This window comes from Aphelocoma coerulescens, chromosome 1 (genome assembly GCF_041296385.1).
Source record: "Aphelocoma coerulescens isolate FSJ_1873_10779 chromosome 1, UR_Acoe_1.0, whole genome shotgun sequence".
Taxonomy (NCBI): domain Eukaryota; kingdom Metazoa; phylum Chordata; class Aves; order Passeriformes; family Corvidae; genus Aphelocoma; species Aphelocoma coerulescens.
Window position 1 is genome coordinate 117,497,296 of NC_091013.1, and position 19,587 is coordinate 117,516,882.

At 38.8% G+C, this 19,587-nt stretch overlaps 1 protein-coding gene across 4 annotated transcripts in view; it reads right to left on the minus strand.

Moving 5' to 3' along the window:
- The window catches only part of LOC138116628 (ephrin type-A receptor 3), a 178,782-nt gene that overhangs the window by 13,930 nt on the left and 145,265 nt on the right, over positions 1 to 19,587 (minus strand). For 2 of the 4 annotated variants that reach the window (XM_069026115.1, XM_069026107.1), the window contains exons 11-14: positions 15,604 to 15,789; positions 11,719 to 11,780; positions 9,265 to 9,474; positions 1,831 to 2,019 (exon numbers count right to left, since the gene is read on the minus strand). In XM_069026115.1, coding sequence (XP_068882216.1) covers positions 1,831 to 2,019; positions 9,265 to 9,474; positions 11,719 to 11,780; positions 15,604 to 15,789 — 647 coding nt within the window. The remainder of the gene's footprint in view (positions 1 to 1,830; positions 2,020 to 9,264; positions 9,475 to 11,718; positions 11,781 to 15,603; positions 15,790 to 19,587) is intronic. The other 2 variants (XM_069026127.1, XM_069026125.1) reach the window with 1 other exon arrangement.

Genomic DNA, 19,587 nt, shown 5'->3' on the forward strand with positions numbered 1-19,587 from the left:
AAAAGCCACAGTTAGAAAGTGCTTGCTTAAGTATGCCAACCTTCAAAAGGTCTTGAATATCTCTCCTCTGATCATCCTTAGCAACACATGCTTTCCACATCCTCCAGTGGACACTGGAGTCCAAAAAAATGACAGAAAAAAGCAACCTTTCCACATCCTCCAGTGGACACTGGACTCATAAAACAACAGAAAAAAAACCTTTCCACATCCTCCAGTGGACACAACTCAAAAAAAACAACAGAAAAAACAACCTACCCTGCTGAAAAATCAACCTGCCCGCTAACGAGACATCCTGAACCAACAGACGAAAGGTCTCGTGGATGATCTCACGGGGCCACAAAATGTTTTTAAAACTTAAATTACAGACACCTATACACTTTGTTAGGCAGTGCCAGCCCAATTCTTTTATAACTTGCCTAGATTGATAAAATTTGTCTAGCTTGTCTATAATTTTTCCAGATTGACACACACATAAACAAGAACAGTTTAGAATTTATGTTGTCCAGAAGCTGTTTAATCCAGCCTTTTCACTAGAGTCTAACACCTATTGATCAGGCCTGCAGTATCTATTGCCCCATGAATAAAAAACCCCAATGCATTCAAAGTAGAAAATTACAAAGCCGTACTCTGTTAATCTGTCCTTTTTATCTGGATCAATTAATTGAAAAGCAGAACAAACTATTCTGAATCAGAACAAGGACAAGAGAACAGTTAATGGTTTAAGCAGCCATGAAGGAGAGGCACATAAATAGGTTAATCCTTCTGTTTCTGATTTTAATGGGAAATTATTAAAGGCATTCCACTAACATATCAGTCTGCACAACAGGATACATTAATCTCCACAAACAATAGAAAAAACATTCATTACCAATTAAAAGAAATGTATTGTTTTCTGCAGAGACTTGGGTTGCAGAGGTACCCATTTAAAGGAAGTTTTCTTCTCCTTTTCCTTGTTTAACAAAGTAGTACAGAAAATGTTTAACTACAACTGTGTTACTGACTTATTTATTTTAAGTCAGGACTTGTAACAATATATATCAGCTCCTTGGAAAATCTATTTGTGTGAGTGACTGCACTCCATAAAATTTGGTTCATAAGTAACTCCTGTGGAATAATCTAAAATTAATGAAACAACGGAAAAAGAACCCAAAACAGATATAATGAAAATCTTCTTTGGGGAAATGTTATGCTTCTTTTAAAAATACTGGGAGACCTCCATTAATCATTTGGATTGCAGGCTTGGACAGTTTACGAATATTACAAAGAAACCTGTATTGGAAGTCTAATCAGATCACTCTCCTTCTCTATATTATCCATTGATTACTTCCAGAAGCATTTTGGTTTCATTAAACTCTTAGCAGAAATTCTTTGCTTCTCTTTTACACAAGTGCCAAGAGCAATTTATTCAGTGGATTTGACATTTACAGAAAACTTCTATAGAATATTATACAAGTGGAACCAAAGGGGATCAACGGAAATTTAGGAGGGTTTTCTAAAAACGAACTAAGGAATGTAAAAGGCAGTGACCTCACTGCAGTGGAATTGTTTGCATCATCTTACAGGAAACCACCAATGGGATAAAATTCTCTACTCTGCTCTTTCAGAGGTCCAAAACACTCTGCTATAAAGATGGTGAATTTGTTAAGTTACAATGAGCTTTTACTTGACCAGGGAGATGTGGAGATTTTCATCTCTCCACCTTATTCAATGTCACCATCAAAAACTCAGAGCCACTCAGTCTCATCATGCTCGGCTTCCTTTCAACGCTTGGTTCCTTACTCTGAGAACTTCCTTAATCTGAGAACCTAACTCAGATAACAGTTTACTCACATCCTGGTTGGACATCTCCCAGTAGGGTCTCTCCCCATAAGACATCACCTCCCAGAGGACAATCCCATAGCTCCAGGCGTCACTGGCTGACGTGAACTTCCGATAGGAAATGGCTTCTGGAGACGTCCATCGGATGGGAATCTTGCCCCCCTGGGAGCAAAACAAAACCAAAGAGTCCATCTGACTGTCCTGCAACAAATATGATTTTGTGTGGTTGATTATTTTATCTCTGAGATTCTCAGTTATCGTGATATTGGTGTGAAAAAACCCCAGTATAAGCTGGAAAACGTTGCTGCCATTTACCATGGGAGCAAAAGGGAGAGTAAAATACATTTCAGTGCAAAATCTAGTAGGTTTACCACAGATTTATCTATATACAGTATAGATATCCAGTACAGGATACATACTTTATACACATACATACATATATACATATACATATACATATACATACATACATATATATATATATATGTATATATATGTATGTAAAATGTGTAGCATAATTTGCACAGATAAGAGTGAATAGTAAATCAAGCCTGGTTGATTTTCAGTAATAAAATGTTTGGAAACTGGCACAACAGTCACGCAGCATTAAAGGTGAAAAACCCAGTCCAAGGTCCTTGCTTATAACCCAAGGTCCTTTTGCACAGCACAGGAGGGCTGGGTTTGGCTGATTTTAAGGCACTGAAGTGAATTCCCTGTTGGTGTGGAACCTGCATGGCTTCACCTCTTTTCACCCCATGTTTTCTAGGACATTCAAGGAAAATGAAGGGCCATGATACTGCTCTGTTCCACTAAAGCCAAGCCTCCAGCTGCACAAGGCAGTGACTGTGACCACAAGCACAAATTTCCCATTCCAAAGCTGCCTGAGAGAGTCACAGAAAGTCAGATTCAGATGGGGTCATCTGTGCAGAAGGAAAGAGTGCACAAATGTCAGCTGGGAGAGCGGCCTCAGACATTTTTTACAGTCATAAGAGAAGCAAGCTATTGTTAAATGACAAACTTGAAGAGAAGTGAAGCTACCAGTACAATTAACATGGTAGTTAGGGGAACATCTCTCTCTGGTCTCGGCCACCACCTGGTGCTGTAGGTCAAATTAGTAAAATGCACACAAAGAACCTCAGGCTGAGTTTCTAAAATGAGAGAATTAGAGGCAAGAGACAATTCCTGGTGACACCAGCTTTGACAGAGGTTTTTGAGAGTCACACATGAGAAAATAAAGTTCTAAAAGAGAGCGCTGCAAAACTTGTTCCTGAAGGCAATTCTGGAGTGAATGTGTTTTAGTACAGAAAACTGTGAGAGTTTAAAGTTATTTCCAGTTATGCACAACACGCACAGAATATATTCTGAAGATTTCACACCAGACCAGCTCTTTGCAGTGCTTCTGACACCCTCATTATACTCCAGTCACACACCTCTCCTCACAACCACCGTGTGGGAAGAGTGCTCTTACTTCCACTGAGTAACCAGCAAGAAAAAAAGATTTAAATATATTACTGCTTTGCCTACACTTCCATAAACTGTTCCTGCCCTGAAGGTAGCTATACAGTCACCAGCTTTAGACTGACTATCTTGGTTAACAATAGAAATGCAGGCATTCGTGTTAATTAGAAACCTAAATACAGTCTAAAAACACTGAAGCATCTTCATTTTCATCGCTAATATTGCACAAATTAAATTAAGTATAAACAACACAGGCAGGCCTGACAGAGACTACAATTTAGGCCTCCAAAATGTCACTAGATATGTCTTAGAGGCTTGCCAAAGGTCAGGGAGGGAATTATCTTGGCATGGGGTTTTCATGGACCCCATTCTATTTAGCAGAGCTCCCTACCAAAAGACAAACCTTCATTTTCCACACAACCCTTAAAATTAGGTAAACACCGAATTAACATATCACTTGTGGACCAGCAAAGAGGACACAGAAAATAAACTGGAGTATTTGAAACCACTGTTTTATTACTGAAGCCAGATGAAGAGTCTCTCTGTCTCTCTCTTGGAAATTTAATCCATTAGATGATGTTCTTTAGTCACAAAAAGTACATTGTATTTTCCATGCATTATAACTTTATTCACAATTCCCAGTGCTGCTCCAGAACAGCACCAGGAACATAAAAATGACTTTGTTTTTCTCATACTCAATTAATAAGCAATACTATACTCCCTTTACAAGTGTTCAGGGGCCCTCAGCGAGTCCAAGGCCCAGCCAAGAAACAAGGAAAGCTCTCCTGTAGCCTTGTGTTTTCACAACAAATCCACTTACATTTTTAGATGTAAGGCTGATAAAGAAATCAATCTCTCTGTTTTCTATGCTAGTAGTGAACTTTGGTTTTCAATAAAGAATGCCAATCCTGGGGGAAAGCTGTGTCCTAAATCTACACCAACACAAACCCCACCACCACAAAGAGAAAGAACTTCCTAATCAGGCATCTCCCACTTGTCCCACAGGCTCAGAAGTCACCTCAACAGCACACTGACACAGCTGCAAAGCCAAGGTGCCCAAGGCCTGCCCAGCAGACCCACATAAATAGTAACATTTTTGAGTTTTCAGAATATTGCTCCCTAAAAATCTGAATTTCCATGGGTCACTTTTGTAGTTTCATGTCAAGATAGGGAAATGCAGCCCTTCTTGCTGAACCCAGAGAAATAATGGCCAGGTGCCACACAGAAAAATGTGCTCATGGCTGGAATATGAGCACTTTAGACAAGGGCAGGAATTTCATATTTGATAGAAGGTCTTTATAATCTTATGTAAAAAGTAATTTATACAATTGGAGAAACAGATTTGCAAAAAAAAAAAAAAGGTAATTAATTCCTCTCCTAACATTTTGGGACTGCTTTATTGCAGGAAGATTAGAAACTCAATGAAACAAGTTCTGGCTTTGCTTTACTGAAAAAGGAAGGTACAGCAACCCCAGATCCACATTACAATGAGTGTGAGTCAGTGCCTCTCCAATTTTCTTTGCTAAGCCTCAGCTGTAATCCTATACACCTGCAGATACACGTAGCATTACCATAAATAAGACAAAAATATTAATTAAAATGTAGTTAAAAAAAGACATCAACTGCCACTGAATAGAGTCTAAAAGTGTAATTTTGGTATTCTGCTCCCCAGTTTGTCATAAAAATGTCTTATAATTATTTTTAAAAAGAGATTTTGCTGACTCTTTTTTTGGAATAGTTTAAGAACAAGAACAACAATATATTTATTGACTATTTTCTGAAGATAAATACAGTTTTTATATATTTTTTTCATGGTCTCTCTTTAAGGGTGTGCTTATCATAAAGCCAAGCTCCCTGAATTTGAGTAGAAAGACAGCTTTGGTGCTAGAAATTGTAGGAGTTTGTTATTACAGCTGAAAATCCCAGGCAGTCTAGGTCAGAGAACCTCTCTCAGGGTTTGAAATCAGTGAGCCAGCAGTAACCAAAAGTTTTATCTTCTGTGGATGGAGCTGCTATTCCTGCAGTATAATTCATCTAAGGTCAATGAAGTCCTCAATTTATTTCCAGCACGTCTGGCACTCCAGCACAAGGCAGCTGTTTCCAGGACTTCAGAACCCATTCCAATATTCTGATTTATAATCTGTTACAGGGTGACAGCCACAGGCACCTAAGCCACAGGCCTGGGGAGGAGAGAATCAAGAAAAATGGACTCTAACTGAATGATTAGAAGGACTTTGCAGAAAAAGCTGAAGATAAAAGTCTGACATTTATTCATTATGCCAGAATTTAGGAGAGTTCAGGAGATACCTTACTGCTACAGAACAAGATGGTTTCATGTGAGTGAGATGAGCCTGACTTACCTTCTTACACACCTGAAAATTATCTGATGCTGCTTGTCAGTCCCTTACTAATGAATATTTTTATATTGAAATTATCTCCTCCTAGAGTAGTCAGTGATGACAGAACACTGTTCCTCTCCCTTGTGCTTATCAGGCAAGAGAATTTATGGGGTTTTGTTTCCTTTCTTGCCACACCCTTCAATACACTCAGAATGTATCACTGTGCTTCTGCTTATATAGGGAAAACACGGCTGATTTTTGTCCAGCGTGGGCTGCATTTACATTAAAGTGCCATGAACACTGGTGATGTATCTATGTGCTTAAATAGTTAAAGTTCATCTACTGATTACCCAAATATTGTCTTTGAGAGATACAATTACAGTCCCTCTACAACTGTGATGGCTTAAATTCACTTCCACTTCATACTGTGTCATTAGTCCACCCACTTGTCATACAGACATTGAAAAAATAATAAGGATAAACCAGATCCATTTGACAATGACAATCTTAATACAATCTCGGTGTTTCAATTAGAAGTGAATAGATATGGAGAATGTAGATAATTACAGCAGATCCCCTCAGGCACAAAGACTCCGTAAAAAACAAAATAATCCCAACAGCCAGTCAGCCTGATTCACATACTGGCTTCTGCTTCTGTAAGCAGGCAGACCCCCCAGGCTGCCAAAGGCCTTTTGTGGTATCAAGGCAGTGACAATAATTCAGGAGGTAAAAAAATGACCCTGTCAGGCAGGAAAGTTCCTTACAACTCCTGATTCCCCGTATTTCACACGTGCACTTGTGATCTTTGCATTGTCCTTCAGGCTTCTTGTACAATAGCAGGAATATCACAGATTATGCATTGATATATAAAGGGATACATAAATTATTGATATATAAAAGGATACATGTTCACAGCCTTTATGCAAAGCTTCAGACACGGCTTCTGAGAACAGCACAACGTAAAATTTCACCCAGGCAGTGGTGAGCACTGAAAGCCTCGCTGGGCTTCTTGAGGGTAGATCAATCCTGACTTGCAACTATGATTTAAAGCAGTGGAATCATTCTCAGGCTTTGACATTTACAGGTGGAAAACAGAGGTAGAAAAGGAGCCTAAATAGATAAAGCTAACTCTATTCTTTGCAGCTAACTCTGTACCATGGATACTACATGGAGAACTGGGAGTAGGAGGAGATGGAGGACAGGAGGACATCAATATAATACACACTCTGTAATGTTCGAAATTGGAGTTATAATTTAGATTTTTTTGTGTCTTTTTAAATAGCTTATAAAGCAGTTGTCATCCTTTAATTTTAAAGACATGAAATAGCTTGGGACAATGCCATTATTAGGCATAAAATAGTTGAGATGATGCCATTACTTTAAAAAGTGGCACTATCTTTGTCTTGGCTTTGTCCTGTAATTAGTGCTAAGAGCAGCCTAGGAAATGGTCCTGTGTTTTGTGAAATGGCCAAGCAGCAGGAGCATCAACTGCTCAGCTCTCTGCCAGTGGACTGAAGCTCTGTTTCACATCTGTGGTCCCTATTTTTTTCAGCTGGGGATCAAGCATCCCACCTGGAAACACTCCCTTGACATGAGCATAAGATTCATTTTGAAGGAAAAGTGAGCAAAAAAGATGACTATCACATAGCTTTGTTGTTCTCTCAGAGCCAACATGTGGCAGAGGTATATTCACAGCAACAACTCTTGAAAAAAAGTTTAGCTTTGTCCTAAGTTGTATTTGAAAGTTTTAATTATGTGAACATCTTCCTGCAGCAGTTTGCACACACACCACAAACGCCAGATGGAGTTTACTGAACACAGATGATTACAAAATAGTTTCTTTCCATCTGATTTCACTATCTAATTGCAAATAGGCAGGTAGGCTCAGAAGATAGGTGGCAGGAGGAGAGTAAGAGCAAATTCATGTGGAACACTCAAAGAAAACATCTGTGCACTCTGGCTTGTCCAAGCCACCCACACACATGTCACTGATGTGACGGCTTCATTTTCAGGGAGGTGCACTTCCCTAACAAAAAGCTCTGCAGTTTGATGGGGAGACAGAATTTTTTCTATCCTAAGTTAACTAGGAATTAAGTAGGACTTGAATTCTCAGCTCTTAATGCAAGCACACAAAATGCCTTTACTGAATTATAGATGATTTGCATGCCCAGATCAATTTTGAAATAAGAGAATTGAACTTTGAAGCCTGTCAGAGGTGTGTGCCCAAGCAAAGAACACGTGTTGGGGGTGGGATGAGAAATTGAGAAAGGAGATTTTAACAGAAAGGTCATGTGTAAGAAACATGAGATAAATATGCTGTGCCTAGTGCTGTGGATTAGGATCCTGTTTGGGCATCACATTTAAGGAAAATGTAGTGAAGTTGAAAATAATCTGAAGGAGACCAGCAAGAACAGTAAGTTTGGGAAAAATTCTTAGAAAATAAAAGAGTGGACTGTTTTCTATTGAGGAACTCTTGCATTCCAGGAATATTTATTTATTAATGCTGTGACTCTACTGAGAATGAAAACTGCTTTCTTCTACTGATTTCTCTTTATGTTAACCATGACAGATCTCTGCAGACAGTTTTCTAAAGTGGTATATATTGCATATTTCTAACTACATGACAAAGTTTATCAGAGGGCAAAGAAAACACTGAAAGGTCAAGTAAAGAATAGAGTCTTTATGCCTGGTAAGTTATGAAGGTATGATTGATAAATATATATCTGTTAATGTACGTGTATATAATGTGTCAGAAAAATGCCAGGATTTCTTTACTCATTTCTCACATGTTATTTTATTTCAATCATGGAGAAGGCAACATGTAAACTACTAAAATTATTGATTGCTCCTGTCAGTGCTCAGGAATGAAGGAAAACTTAGAAAACCCACATGAAGGTTGTGCTGATACATTGTAATCTGGTTTGTACCAGTGAAGATGAGGTGATTATAATGAGCAAAGCAAATTATGCTTGACTAAGATACTGGATATTAATGTCCCTTTGTCAAAAGTTAACAAAAACAGAATTAAAATGAACAACCAGAACTCCAAGTGTAATACATATATATACAAAAAGCCAAAGGCTTCTACAAAAAAATGGAAGTGTTATTCAGGGTGATAATCAGGTGTGCATTTTTGTTTTAATCAAGTTTTTACTCAGTTAGAGGTACAAGAGCAGGTATAAATGATACAGCCTTGCAGAACAGTGATATCAGTATGCAGCAACCACACATATGTCCTGTCATACTAGAAAACACACAAAAATTTGATGGGTAGGATTTTTTTTTTTACTGTGTGGGAGCTAAACCAGCAGTGCAACTTAAACTTCTCAAAGCACACGAGGTCTTAAATTATTGTGTGCCAAAAGAACTCAGGGGCTTAATTGTGACATTTACTCCTTTACACATCCAGAAGAAAGAAACTGAGCCCAGAATTTTGCATAGTTTAAAAAAGTAATCTACCAACACAAACCATACTTTCTGCCTTCTATTTTCCCTGAGACATGAATTAAAAAATAACTGTGATGAGCTTCTGGTTTATTGAACATCTCTGGCCATACAAGACTGCAACACAGCCTCAGGGATCACTGGATTTCAGCCTTTCTCACAACCAACAAGAATTTTAAAAGAGTAAAGAAACACAGGAACTCACCCTTGTGGTGTAAGCAGCTTCTGGGTCATCCTCCAGCACACGAGAGAGACCAAAATCAGAGACTTTGCATACCAGGTTACTGTTGATGAGGATGTTACGAGCAGCTAAATCCCGATGGACGTAACCCATATCCGACAGGTATTTCATGCCAGATGCGATCCCTCGAAGCATGCCCACCAGCTGGATCACTGTGAACTGGGCATCGTGCTTCTGGAAAACATTGGAAATGTCATGTCAGGGATTGCTCATGTTCCTCATTGCACAGACTTTTCTATAAATACCCTGGAAGCTCCTCAAATGAAGAGCTCGTGAGTCAGGCATTGTGATTTACATGCCACACGTGGAACCATGTTGATCTCCCAATCAGCTGAGGGAAGGGGACAGATTTGCAATTCAGATAAAAATTCTTTTTTCCCCTCTTGCTGTCAGCAGATTTTTAATTTCCTAGATGGGACATGTGTGAAAGCAGCACATAAATCTAAGTTGTGTGTGCTCCTGAGACTAGAGTGTCAGAACATTAGAGAAACAGATGTCCAACTTCCCTGAAAGGCCACAGGATTTTTTAGTGAAAATCCAAGCCTTCCCCAATGGCCTAATGAAAGTTTTCTATTACACAAGAAATTGATTTAACAAAAGCAAATGCTGATCTGAGTCAGTGGCTTTCAAATTCCATTAGTTTTAAACTAATTCCTTAAAATTTTCCTCAACTTCAGGAACACAAAAATTACTGAAACACACTGTGACTTAGCCTCGAAACCACTGGTTGCATGTATTTCTAATCATCTACTTCCGGGCATAATTTACATCTCCCAACTCTTACTAATCCTTTTTGTTAACATCTACTTTTGATATTGATATATGGATATACAGACAATAGGACAGCAGTTTGTTGTAGTGCAGCTCCCAAATGAATTCCCCAGTGCTGTAAATGTATCCTCATGGGCAGCTCTCCAACTCTTCGTGCTGCTGCTTCTGGAATTTTATTAAATGCAGGGGAGCTGGCTCTGCCACGTGAGGTGATCTGACATGAATCAGTCTGCCAGACTGATTGCATCCATTTTTCGTTTTTGATTAGGGTACTTGGGGGTGATATTAGCACTGTAAACATTAGAAAAATATATGGTACAGTGGATGCTTGAACAGTTTCTCAGAATTCCCCTTCATGAAGAAATTAATTATTTTAAAAGATCCTTAGCAGTTTTCTGTCCCTCTTTTTTTATTAGAGCCAACCCAAGAGAATTTACATAGACTCTGGAAAAGATTTAGCTAAAAACTAGAAGGCTTCTAACCACGGACAGAATCAGATGCTCGGAGAGCCTTTCAATAGCAATGGGAAAAGCAAACAAAGTAGTTTCCAAAGGCATTTATAGAAGGGGTTATATGGCCCGAGTTGCCTGTGATATTAATGAGTCACAAGGTTCTTATCTATGTTTCCACACAAGAGTAGTAAAAAAAACCCCCAAAATCACACTAAAGTGAAAGAACAAGCTGAACAACTGCTCTGTGCAGTCAGAAATTATTCTCCTTTCCTCAGAGCTCTCTTCAAGGATTTCAAGCCTAAACAAAATATATATAGCTCAGTACAGAGATATTTCATTCAGCTCTACTGACACATTATTTATATGTATTTTACATGCTCCAGTAGACACCATAACATATATAGTACATAGTGAAACGAAGGTTGACAATATGTCCCCTTTTGGGGTTAAATGTCTAGTTCAATGTTATGAATTTGGGGGATAATGTCATTCAACCATGGCAGAACCAAAGCAGTCTCCCAGCCAAAGCTGAGTTTGCCCTAACAAATTAAAATTAAACCAGTGTTTCCCCTCAGATGGGATTTCATTTCTCCTGCACTCCTTGTTTTGCCACAAGTAAATCTTGGTGACACAAGGAGCGTTTTAATTTTTTTAGGCTCACTACCAGCTTTGACAGAAAACAAAGATAAATCAGCCACAGCATTAGTATGTCTAAGGTTGGGAAAAGAAAACAGGCCAGTAGACTTTGCTAGTTAAACATTTCTAACATCCTCAGGTATGGGGCTATTCTCTCAAGTTTTCATTACTGATAAAATTTCCACAAATCCATCCACTTAAAAAATCTCTTGCTTAGACATAGAGGATGTCAACTAATAAGCATAACTGCATTACAGTCACAATTCAGCCTCCAAAAAAACAATCCTAATTTTTATGTGCCAAAATGTTTTGTTTTGTTCATTTTTAAATAGATGTGACATACTAATGAGACCAAAATTGTCTTAATTTTGGAAAAATGCTTACTGCAAATGGACCAGCAGATCCCTATGTGGCATCATGATACACACAAGCCCAAACGGAAATACAGAATTATCAAGAAACAAGAGCTGATGATGAATCAGTGCAGAGTGGCAGAAAATCCCTAACAAGTTCAGAACAAGAGCCAGTTCTGCCCCATTTACTTTCCTATTGCACTTACTCGTAGGAAGCTGTCCAAGGAACCATTTTCCATATATTCAGTAACAATCATAACTGGTTTACCTGCAAACAGAGCACAGGGGTCAGGTTTTTTAAAGGAATACATTGGAATACAATCAGCAAATCCAGGCATTTCAGGAATGTGTCCAAATCTTCCTAACCCCAAGGATAATTTTTACATTTAAAAGGGAAGCAAAAGATGCACAGGCAAACCAAGGCTGGGTGCAGACAAAAATGGAAAATGCCCAGTAAAACCCAGGGCACTGGGAAGAGAAACAGAGCTGTAAGATGGGCATTCCCTCCTTCCAGGCAGTCCTGCCTCCCTCTCTGCTGGGATCACCGACAGCACAAACCTGGACACAGCTGGGACCTGAACATGCTGCACGCACGGGGCAAAAGCAAACTCTAAGGAAACAGCCCTTGAAAAGCCTTTAATATCATCCAAAACTCATCCACACATATTCAGCCCAGTTCTTGAAACCATTCCTTCCACCCCAGAGTATTTTGTGACACAACCAAGATTTCATATGCAGCTCTGACATGCTGGAGAGAAACGAATGCAAAAATTAACGTGATGACGGTGAAGTTTTCAGACCAAGGTCATTGCCCTGCGAGTATTTTACCATCATATGGATTTTATTATTTCATAATATTTACTAAAGCTTTGCTTATTTTCTCTTTGTGGTAAAGTTGGGTAAGAGCATGAAGTTATTTAGGGAGATGAATTATTATTGCATATAAAATGCAGGAAGGCATCTGACCATAAAAGTAGGATGAAGGCCTGCATATTGTATAGTGGGCACGGTGAAATTTTAGCTTTTAAAATTGAACAGCATGGGGCTTGATAAAGGCACCTGGTTTAATTAAGAACAAGAAAGCCATTAAAAAAGCCAAGTAAATGGTAACAACTCCTTTTTTGTTTGCTTTTCAAAAAAATACAGCTTCTACCAAATAGAAATCTTAGAAGAGACATAGTAATTTCAAAGAATGAGTTTAGTATGAGAAGAAAATGATGCATTAATGGGTTCAAATGTCTTCTTTCTGTGGCAAAAATGGTGTGTTACCCTGTGCGAGTCACACTAATGAGTAATTGACTGTCATCCATTCACCAGGAGGAAATACTGTATGCACAATAACAATATTGAATGATACAGGAGATGATACAGATACAAGATCTAACAATGGAAAAGCTTGAAAAACCTCTATTTATGCTTAGTCTTGTTAGCAAGAAATACACAGATAAAGTACCTTAATTACATTCTGTGTGTAACATGAATACAAAGGGATTTCTGGTAACACAGACAAGATGCTGCTGGACCTTTCAAGTACAGAGCTATCCAAAACTTTCTATGATAAATCCATGTGCCTTGCCATGCACTTTGAATCCCAGAGACAAGTGCCTGGTTTCTGTACAGACTCAGGCAATTTTACGAGACTTACCAGAAGAACTTAAATTAGAGTAAGAAATATGTCTTCCAAATTATTACAGGAGCATCTTCCTGCCTTCCTCACCCACACTCCAAAAGCCTTAAGTGCAGGATTTCACTCTCATTCTGCTGGAAACGTGACCATAACAAGAAGCACATGCTCTGAAGTTTTAAAAGAACCCCCTGCATCCATTTATCAAAGCACGGCCGTTTATAAATGATAACAAGTTGTGTCAACAGTGTTGCCCAGGTTTATTATAATAACAGGCTACAAATTGCTGTAAATTATTAGTAAACTAAGCAGAACATGCATGCTGGTTATTAAGATTGCTGCCTATAGTGTGCCCAGAAGGGTAGGGCAGCAGCAGGGAAAAGCAGGACAGAAATCCACAAGGAGCAGAGGAACAACTCTGCACTGGAGCAAGGCTGGAAGACTGATGTGGTGATTGATTTGTTAAAAAAAAAAACAAACAAACAAACACAAAAACCCCCAAACCCACAAGCTGCTTGTCCTTCGATCGCTCTGTAGAATATTAAATAAAACAAAGGATTATATTTCCTAGTTTATTTACTTTGGGCCATATACTTTTGCCCAGTAAAATGGAGACAAATAGCTCCAGAGTAGATTTCTCAACTCCTGTGTTGGAGCTATCTGGAGAGGGTGTTGAACCCCTGAGGCTTTTACTGCCTTCAGCTGGGAATATTCAGAGTTTGTTCTCTCATACAGCGCTGTGATGGGCAGCTGGCACTCCTGACCTCCCCCCAGCCCCTCAAAGCAGACAGCAGAGGTGTGAATACACCTGAGCAGCAAACTCAAAGAAGTCACTCATACAGAATACAGAGGGAATTAGTAATGCACATGCAAGAGCAATGCACAAATTCCTGCAAGTACAGCAATTAATTTATTGTCTCAAGTGCTCCAGGAATACAAAATGTAACAAAATAGATTTTAGCTCAGCTGTGCGCAGACTGATGCTGGCATTTCATGTGATTTTGTGACTGCAAATCTTATTCTGACTGTACAAAGTGTGTGTCACTACAAGGCAGGAGATAAACCTTGATTTATGCAGGCAGACCTTTCCTAATGGGACTGTGAGACCCAAGAAAAACAATCATTTCTTTGTTATTGAAATCAGCAAAATAGACTTTCATGAATCACACATGGAGAAGGCATTATTATTATTATGTGTCTTCATAACATATAGTGTTTTACATACCTTTCACTAGCAACTTTTAGACATATTCTGCTGGGGTTTTAATTTCTTACAGTGTCCTGCAGTGTGCTATGAAATTTTTTCAGACATATGTTTGTGAACCCTTAATCACACAATTTAAAAAACAAAATTCTTAAAACCATCTACTTAAACCCAAAGTATTTGGTATGTTTCTATCCAGTTAAACTGGAAACATCCCCAGCAAATTCCAAGCTGATCACTGAAATGGCAAAGAGCTGCTTTGCCAGCAGGGTCCTCTAGGATGAACAAGAAAATATCCTACCAATTTTTTCCACTCCCCTGAAAAATCTTGGAGCATTCCTGATTTTTTTTTATTTTTTTGATTGCCTCATATAAAATCTTACTGGTCTCCCACTTAATAACTAATGTAGCTAGATAAATTTGATTACTAAATTTATCACTTCATTCCGTCGTGGAAATATAAGAAAGATTAGCTGAGGAGGGTTGTTGAAATATATTACTTTTCCAGGAAGGTACCACATGTACATGGAGGTTTCACTTAATTTTTTTGGTCTCAAAAGGAGAAGGTGATTTGTTATCATAAACAAGGACCAAGAATATGCTTTAACAAGAAAAAAAAAGAAAACAAAAACCAACCAAACCCATAACAAAAGCACCCAAAGGCAGATTTAGAAAATGCATTTAAGTAAATATATATAAAATCACAGAAATAAAATTGTTTTACTGCTGAAAGATTAAATCCTCAAGACTTTTTTTTTCAAGATTTTTACCAAGATGTGTGAATTCCGGAATTGTGGAGCTTTAAAATGCCTCATGCTAGTACATACTGAATATCCCATGGAGTATTTCACCGGCATGAAAACTATGTAGGCAAAAAATTTGGTCTTATTTAATAATTCACTAGAACCAGTTGTTGTACCAGGTAGGCTGTTCATTAATTAGTGCTAATGACAAATCTAATGATTTAGTTGCAAGCAGAACACAGTGCAATTCAGTGCAATTAAGAAGCCTCAGCACATCAGACTCCACGACTCCTACCAGATTATCACCCAGTGCCTCTTGGCCACTGTGGAGCAATTTGTAGCTCTGGAGTTTATTAAACCTGCCAATTTATTATTGAGCTTTTGCAGAGCATAAACCTGGATTACTTAATTTATAATCCACTTTTGCTCTCCTTTGAACCATCAGCAAATCAGAGAATTACTTAGCCTGGAAGGTTCCTCCAGGACATTTCCACACACAGATGTCCCTGTCATATCTTACTTTTAGTGACAACTCCCTCCAGTCGGATGATGTTGGGGTGGTCAAACTGGCCCATGATGCTTGCTTCTCCCAGGAAGTCCCTCCTCTGCTTTTCTGTGTAGCCAACTTTCAAGGTTTTGATGGCCACAGAAATTTCCTTTTTAGAAGGCAGCTTCAGGCGTCCACTGCACACTTCTCCAAACTCCCCTGAAAAAAAGAGTGGAAAAGGGACAAGGGCTGAAATGTGATTATTTTGTAGGGATTCAAGAAAGAAGAATCAGCACTCAAAAAATCCTCTGGAGTGTGGTGTATTCTGGTTTAACCTTTTGCAATATGCAAAAGCAGAGCACAAGGAAAATCATCTTAGCATTCAAAAGAGAAAGTATTAAATGTGTAGAAAACTGTTGGAAGAAGACATCTCACTTGAAAATCTTTTCAGGTAACTAATTTTTACACAAATCACATAAGGAAGTTCCAATATGTTAATAAAATAAGTTAATATTTGAGCAGCAACTGATTTCAAAGCCCCTTTTCAGCTGTATTTTCCAAGTTTTGTTTTTAGACAGCCAAGTTAATCAAAAAAGACTGAATAAATGTGCGGTAGGGCAATGACCTTTCTCTTTTGCTAACCCAGGCTGGATTTGAGTCAACAACATAAAAATGAATGTCACCATATCTTATCACCAACTGCTTCATCCTCTAGGCATAGAACTGTACTATCAAGGTAATAACCACTAAAAGGAAGATATATCTTTATGTACATTTACATTGCTAAAAAGCACTGACATTACATCCTCTAATTCTAACACTTTGTATTTCAGGCTGCCAAGACAGGCAGCAGCTCAGAAAACAAATTTTAAAAGCTATCACTAGTAACTAATGAGAGTTGAGTTCTTTTCAGACTTAATTAAAAGCATTCAACTTCTGCAAGCCCAAATGACCACTATACCTAACCAAGAGTTCAAACACCAATCCCAGCTCAATACTGTCAGAGCACCACAAAATAGGAAGACCAAAGCACATCTTGAGAACAGAAGGAAGGGGAAAAAAATGCTTGAAATAAATCTTGTAGTGCCCAGCTTCCAGCTCCATTTTCTTGATGTTTTAATGGTCCAAAAAGCTATAACAAGCTAAGCTCTTAGAACTATTTTACAGTTACTGTCAATGGAGACTTTAGCTATGATTTCAGCCAGCAGCCCAGCAATCAATCCTTCATTTTCAAGCTGGAATCATGTATCTGATATTTGTTTAACTTCTGGGAAGGAAAAGGTTATGGTTAATGTCCATCAACAACACAGTCCTATTTAGCCATGGCTGAACAATTCAGAACTTGAGTGATTAATCAGATTCCAAAAGTACCCCAAGGCCAGCGGATGCTGCAAGAGAATAAAACTTGGGCTCTTTCTAGCAATCAAGTTTGCTGTTGTCTATGGATATAAAGTGGGTTTACCTTCTTGGAAATGATTTCATTGGAAAGAGCTCCCCAGGCAGCCCAGTAACATTAACCTGTGATTATTTATATCCAGAGCAGCATGGATGCTAAATACATCTACATGGTCAACACCCTTAGCGACCCATGCAGCAACACTACAATTTCCCCTGCAAATTATTATTATATGGTCCCATTAAGAAATGGATTGGATCAACACTGCTTAGGAGGAATAAAGACTTGTGTTGGAGTGGAGCACCTGGCACTGATTGTAAGATATGAGGATGATGGCTTTTCATGCAAAGCCTTCCTGAGGTGTTTATTTTTAATTATGTCACACACACAAAGACTATAACCTGCCCTGCAGACTGGTGTGTCTATTCACACATGGAAAGCTGACAAGGATTATTTAGGAGGGCTGGTCATGATGCAAAGATCTCTCTTCAAAATCCTAAATTCTTTTTATATAGGCTATTTAGTACATCAGGGGATGGTATTTGCTGTGCATTTAGACTCAGGGGATGAGTAAACAAAGATTCTGTGAAATCAGCTCCTCCCTTTACTTTTAAATCATGGTTGTACTGTTGTGCACAGAACTCCCTCAGATTTGGAGAGGCACCAAAGCTCAACATTTCAGAAACCTTGGGAACGTCAGCAATGTTCTAGCCCTCACTGAGACACTGCAAACCTTCACAATAAGTTCACGGACAGGTAGCTCCTGAATTTTAGCAATACTTTGATCAACAAGATGTTATGCTACAAGTGTATTTCAACTTCAAAAGAAAAGCAAATGCTTGCTTTCTCGTTCAGCAAAGCATACAGCTAAATCTACCCCAAATCAAGAAAGTACTTTCTGTAGTATTCTCCTACTGCCCAGTTGGATTTAGACTTCTGAAGTGGTTTGTTGAACTGAATCCATAAAAATAAGTGAGTTATTTTAAAAGAAAGAATTACTGTAAAGAAAAATCTGAAAAAGTGGCTCCTGACCTCAATTTTCTTATGCTTAGCCTCCCACTAAAATCCCTTGTGTTTTTCTTGAGGTTCTTTTGGACAAGAATCTTTCCTTATTGCACTGTATGTTTTCAAAGCTATGTAAGCTCTGAAAGCCCCTCTCTTCTCAGAGACTCCTGGCAAAAGCTGTGAAAAACTGCTTGGAGTACTTCAGAATATTGAGACTGCTTGCCTGACTTGAAGGTCTCATTACTTACGTCACACTTCAAGGCAGTTAAATGAATCCCTTCTTCTCAAATCCCTGTCTTTTTTATAATTTCATTCACACTTGCCTTGCAAAGGACAAGGGCAGGAAGAGACCAAGCCATTCACTCAAATAAGTCATTGACTCAGTAAGAGGCAGGAAATGCCTTTCTGGTTTTGGGGAGAAGTGTTCCTGAAGAAGTTGCCTCAGAGGCACTCTGAATGTAAAAGCCACCACGTGCTGAGGGTGATAGCAGTGTAAAGCGATGCCACAAACCCATTTTGGAAGCTCCCAGCACTCTGTGGCCTGATTTTCATCTGTTCTTCCCCTCCTGGCTCTTCCTGTTGGCATCTCAAGCAACAGCTAAGAGGAAATGTTAACTGTAATGCCTGATGTACTTCAGGATACGTGAATTGAGTTATGGTGCCCAGAAAAAGGTGTTATGATATCTTGAGCCCAAGGTTTAATGCAAAAAGTTTTCAGGAACCCTCTGCCACTTAACTCTGTTGGTTTGAGCAGGGTGCTGATAATGCCAAGGTCCAGGTTCAATCCCTGTGTGGACCATTCACTTAAGAGCTGGACTCCATGACCCATGGGGATCCCTTCCAACTCAGAATAACCTGTGATTTTCACTGCAGTGCAGCAGAAAGACTTACTTTTAAAACACCTGACTCCTTTAGGACATAGTCCTTTCTTGGAGCCTCTCAAAAAACTCTTCCTCTGTTTTCAGAGGCCATATTTGACAAACTTTGGAGTACCTCTTATTCTAACGTGTATCTTGACTAAAAATAGGTCAGAACAACCAAGCTGTAAAACATGGCATGATCCTTAGGAAGTTCTTTTCTAGATTCATATGCTGCATACAGCCAAAATTTAGAAAGCTTCAACTTGCAAACAAGGGCTCCTGAAAGTCTTACAAGGAAACAAACACACTGCCCCTGGACTTAAATTTTGAGAATCCTCCTTCTCCATGCCCACACTAACTCCCTATTATGTGCAGTAAGCAGAGCTTTGCTGCCTTGACTGAAGATGATGGAGAACAGTGCACTCTTGTGGGGCAAAATTAAAACCAGCAAGGAACACAGATTCTACCTGTCCATAAAAAAAACTTCAACTAAAAAAAGCTGAGTAGCTTCAGTAGGACAGGATGAAAACAGTTCCTTTTTTTTTGCTGGGTGATTCAGGAGGTACACTGAGTACAGTAGCTTGGGTTCTACACTTTTTCCAGCTGAAAATCTTTTACTGTGCACTCAAGAGTCTGCCTCTCACATCTCATGGTTTTAATTCAAACCGTGTATTTAGAGAGAAGCCAAACAAATCAATAGCAAAGGAACAAGTATTTTTCAATGGATTAAAAATCAATAGTACTCTTCATAAATGC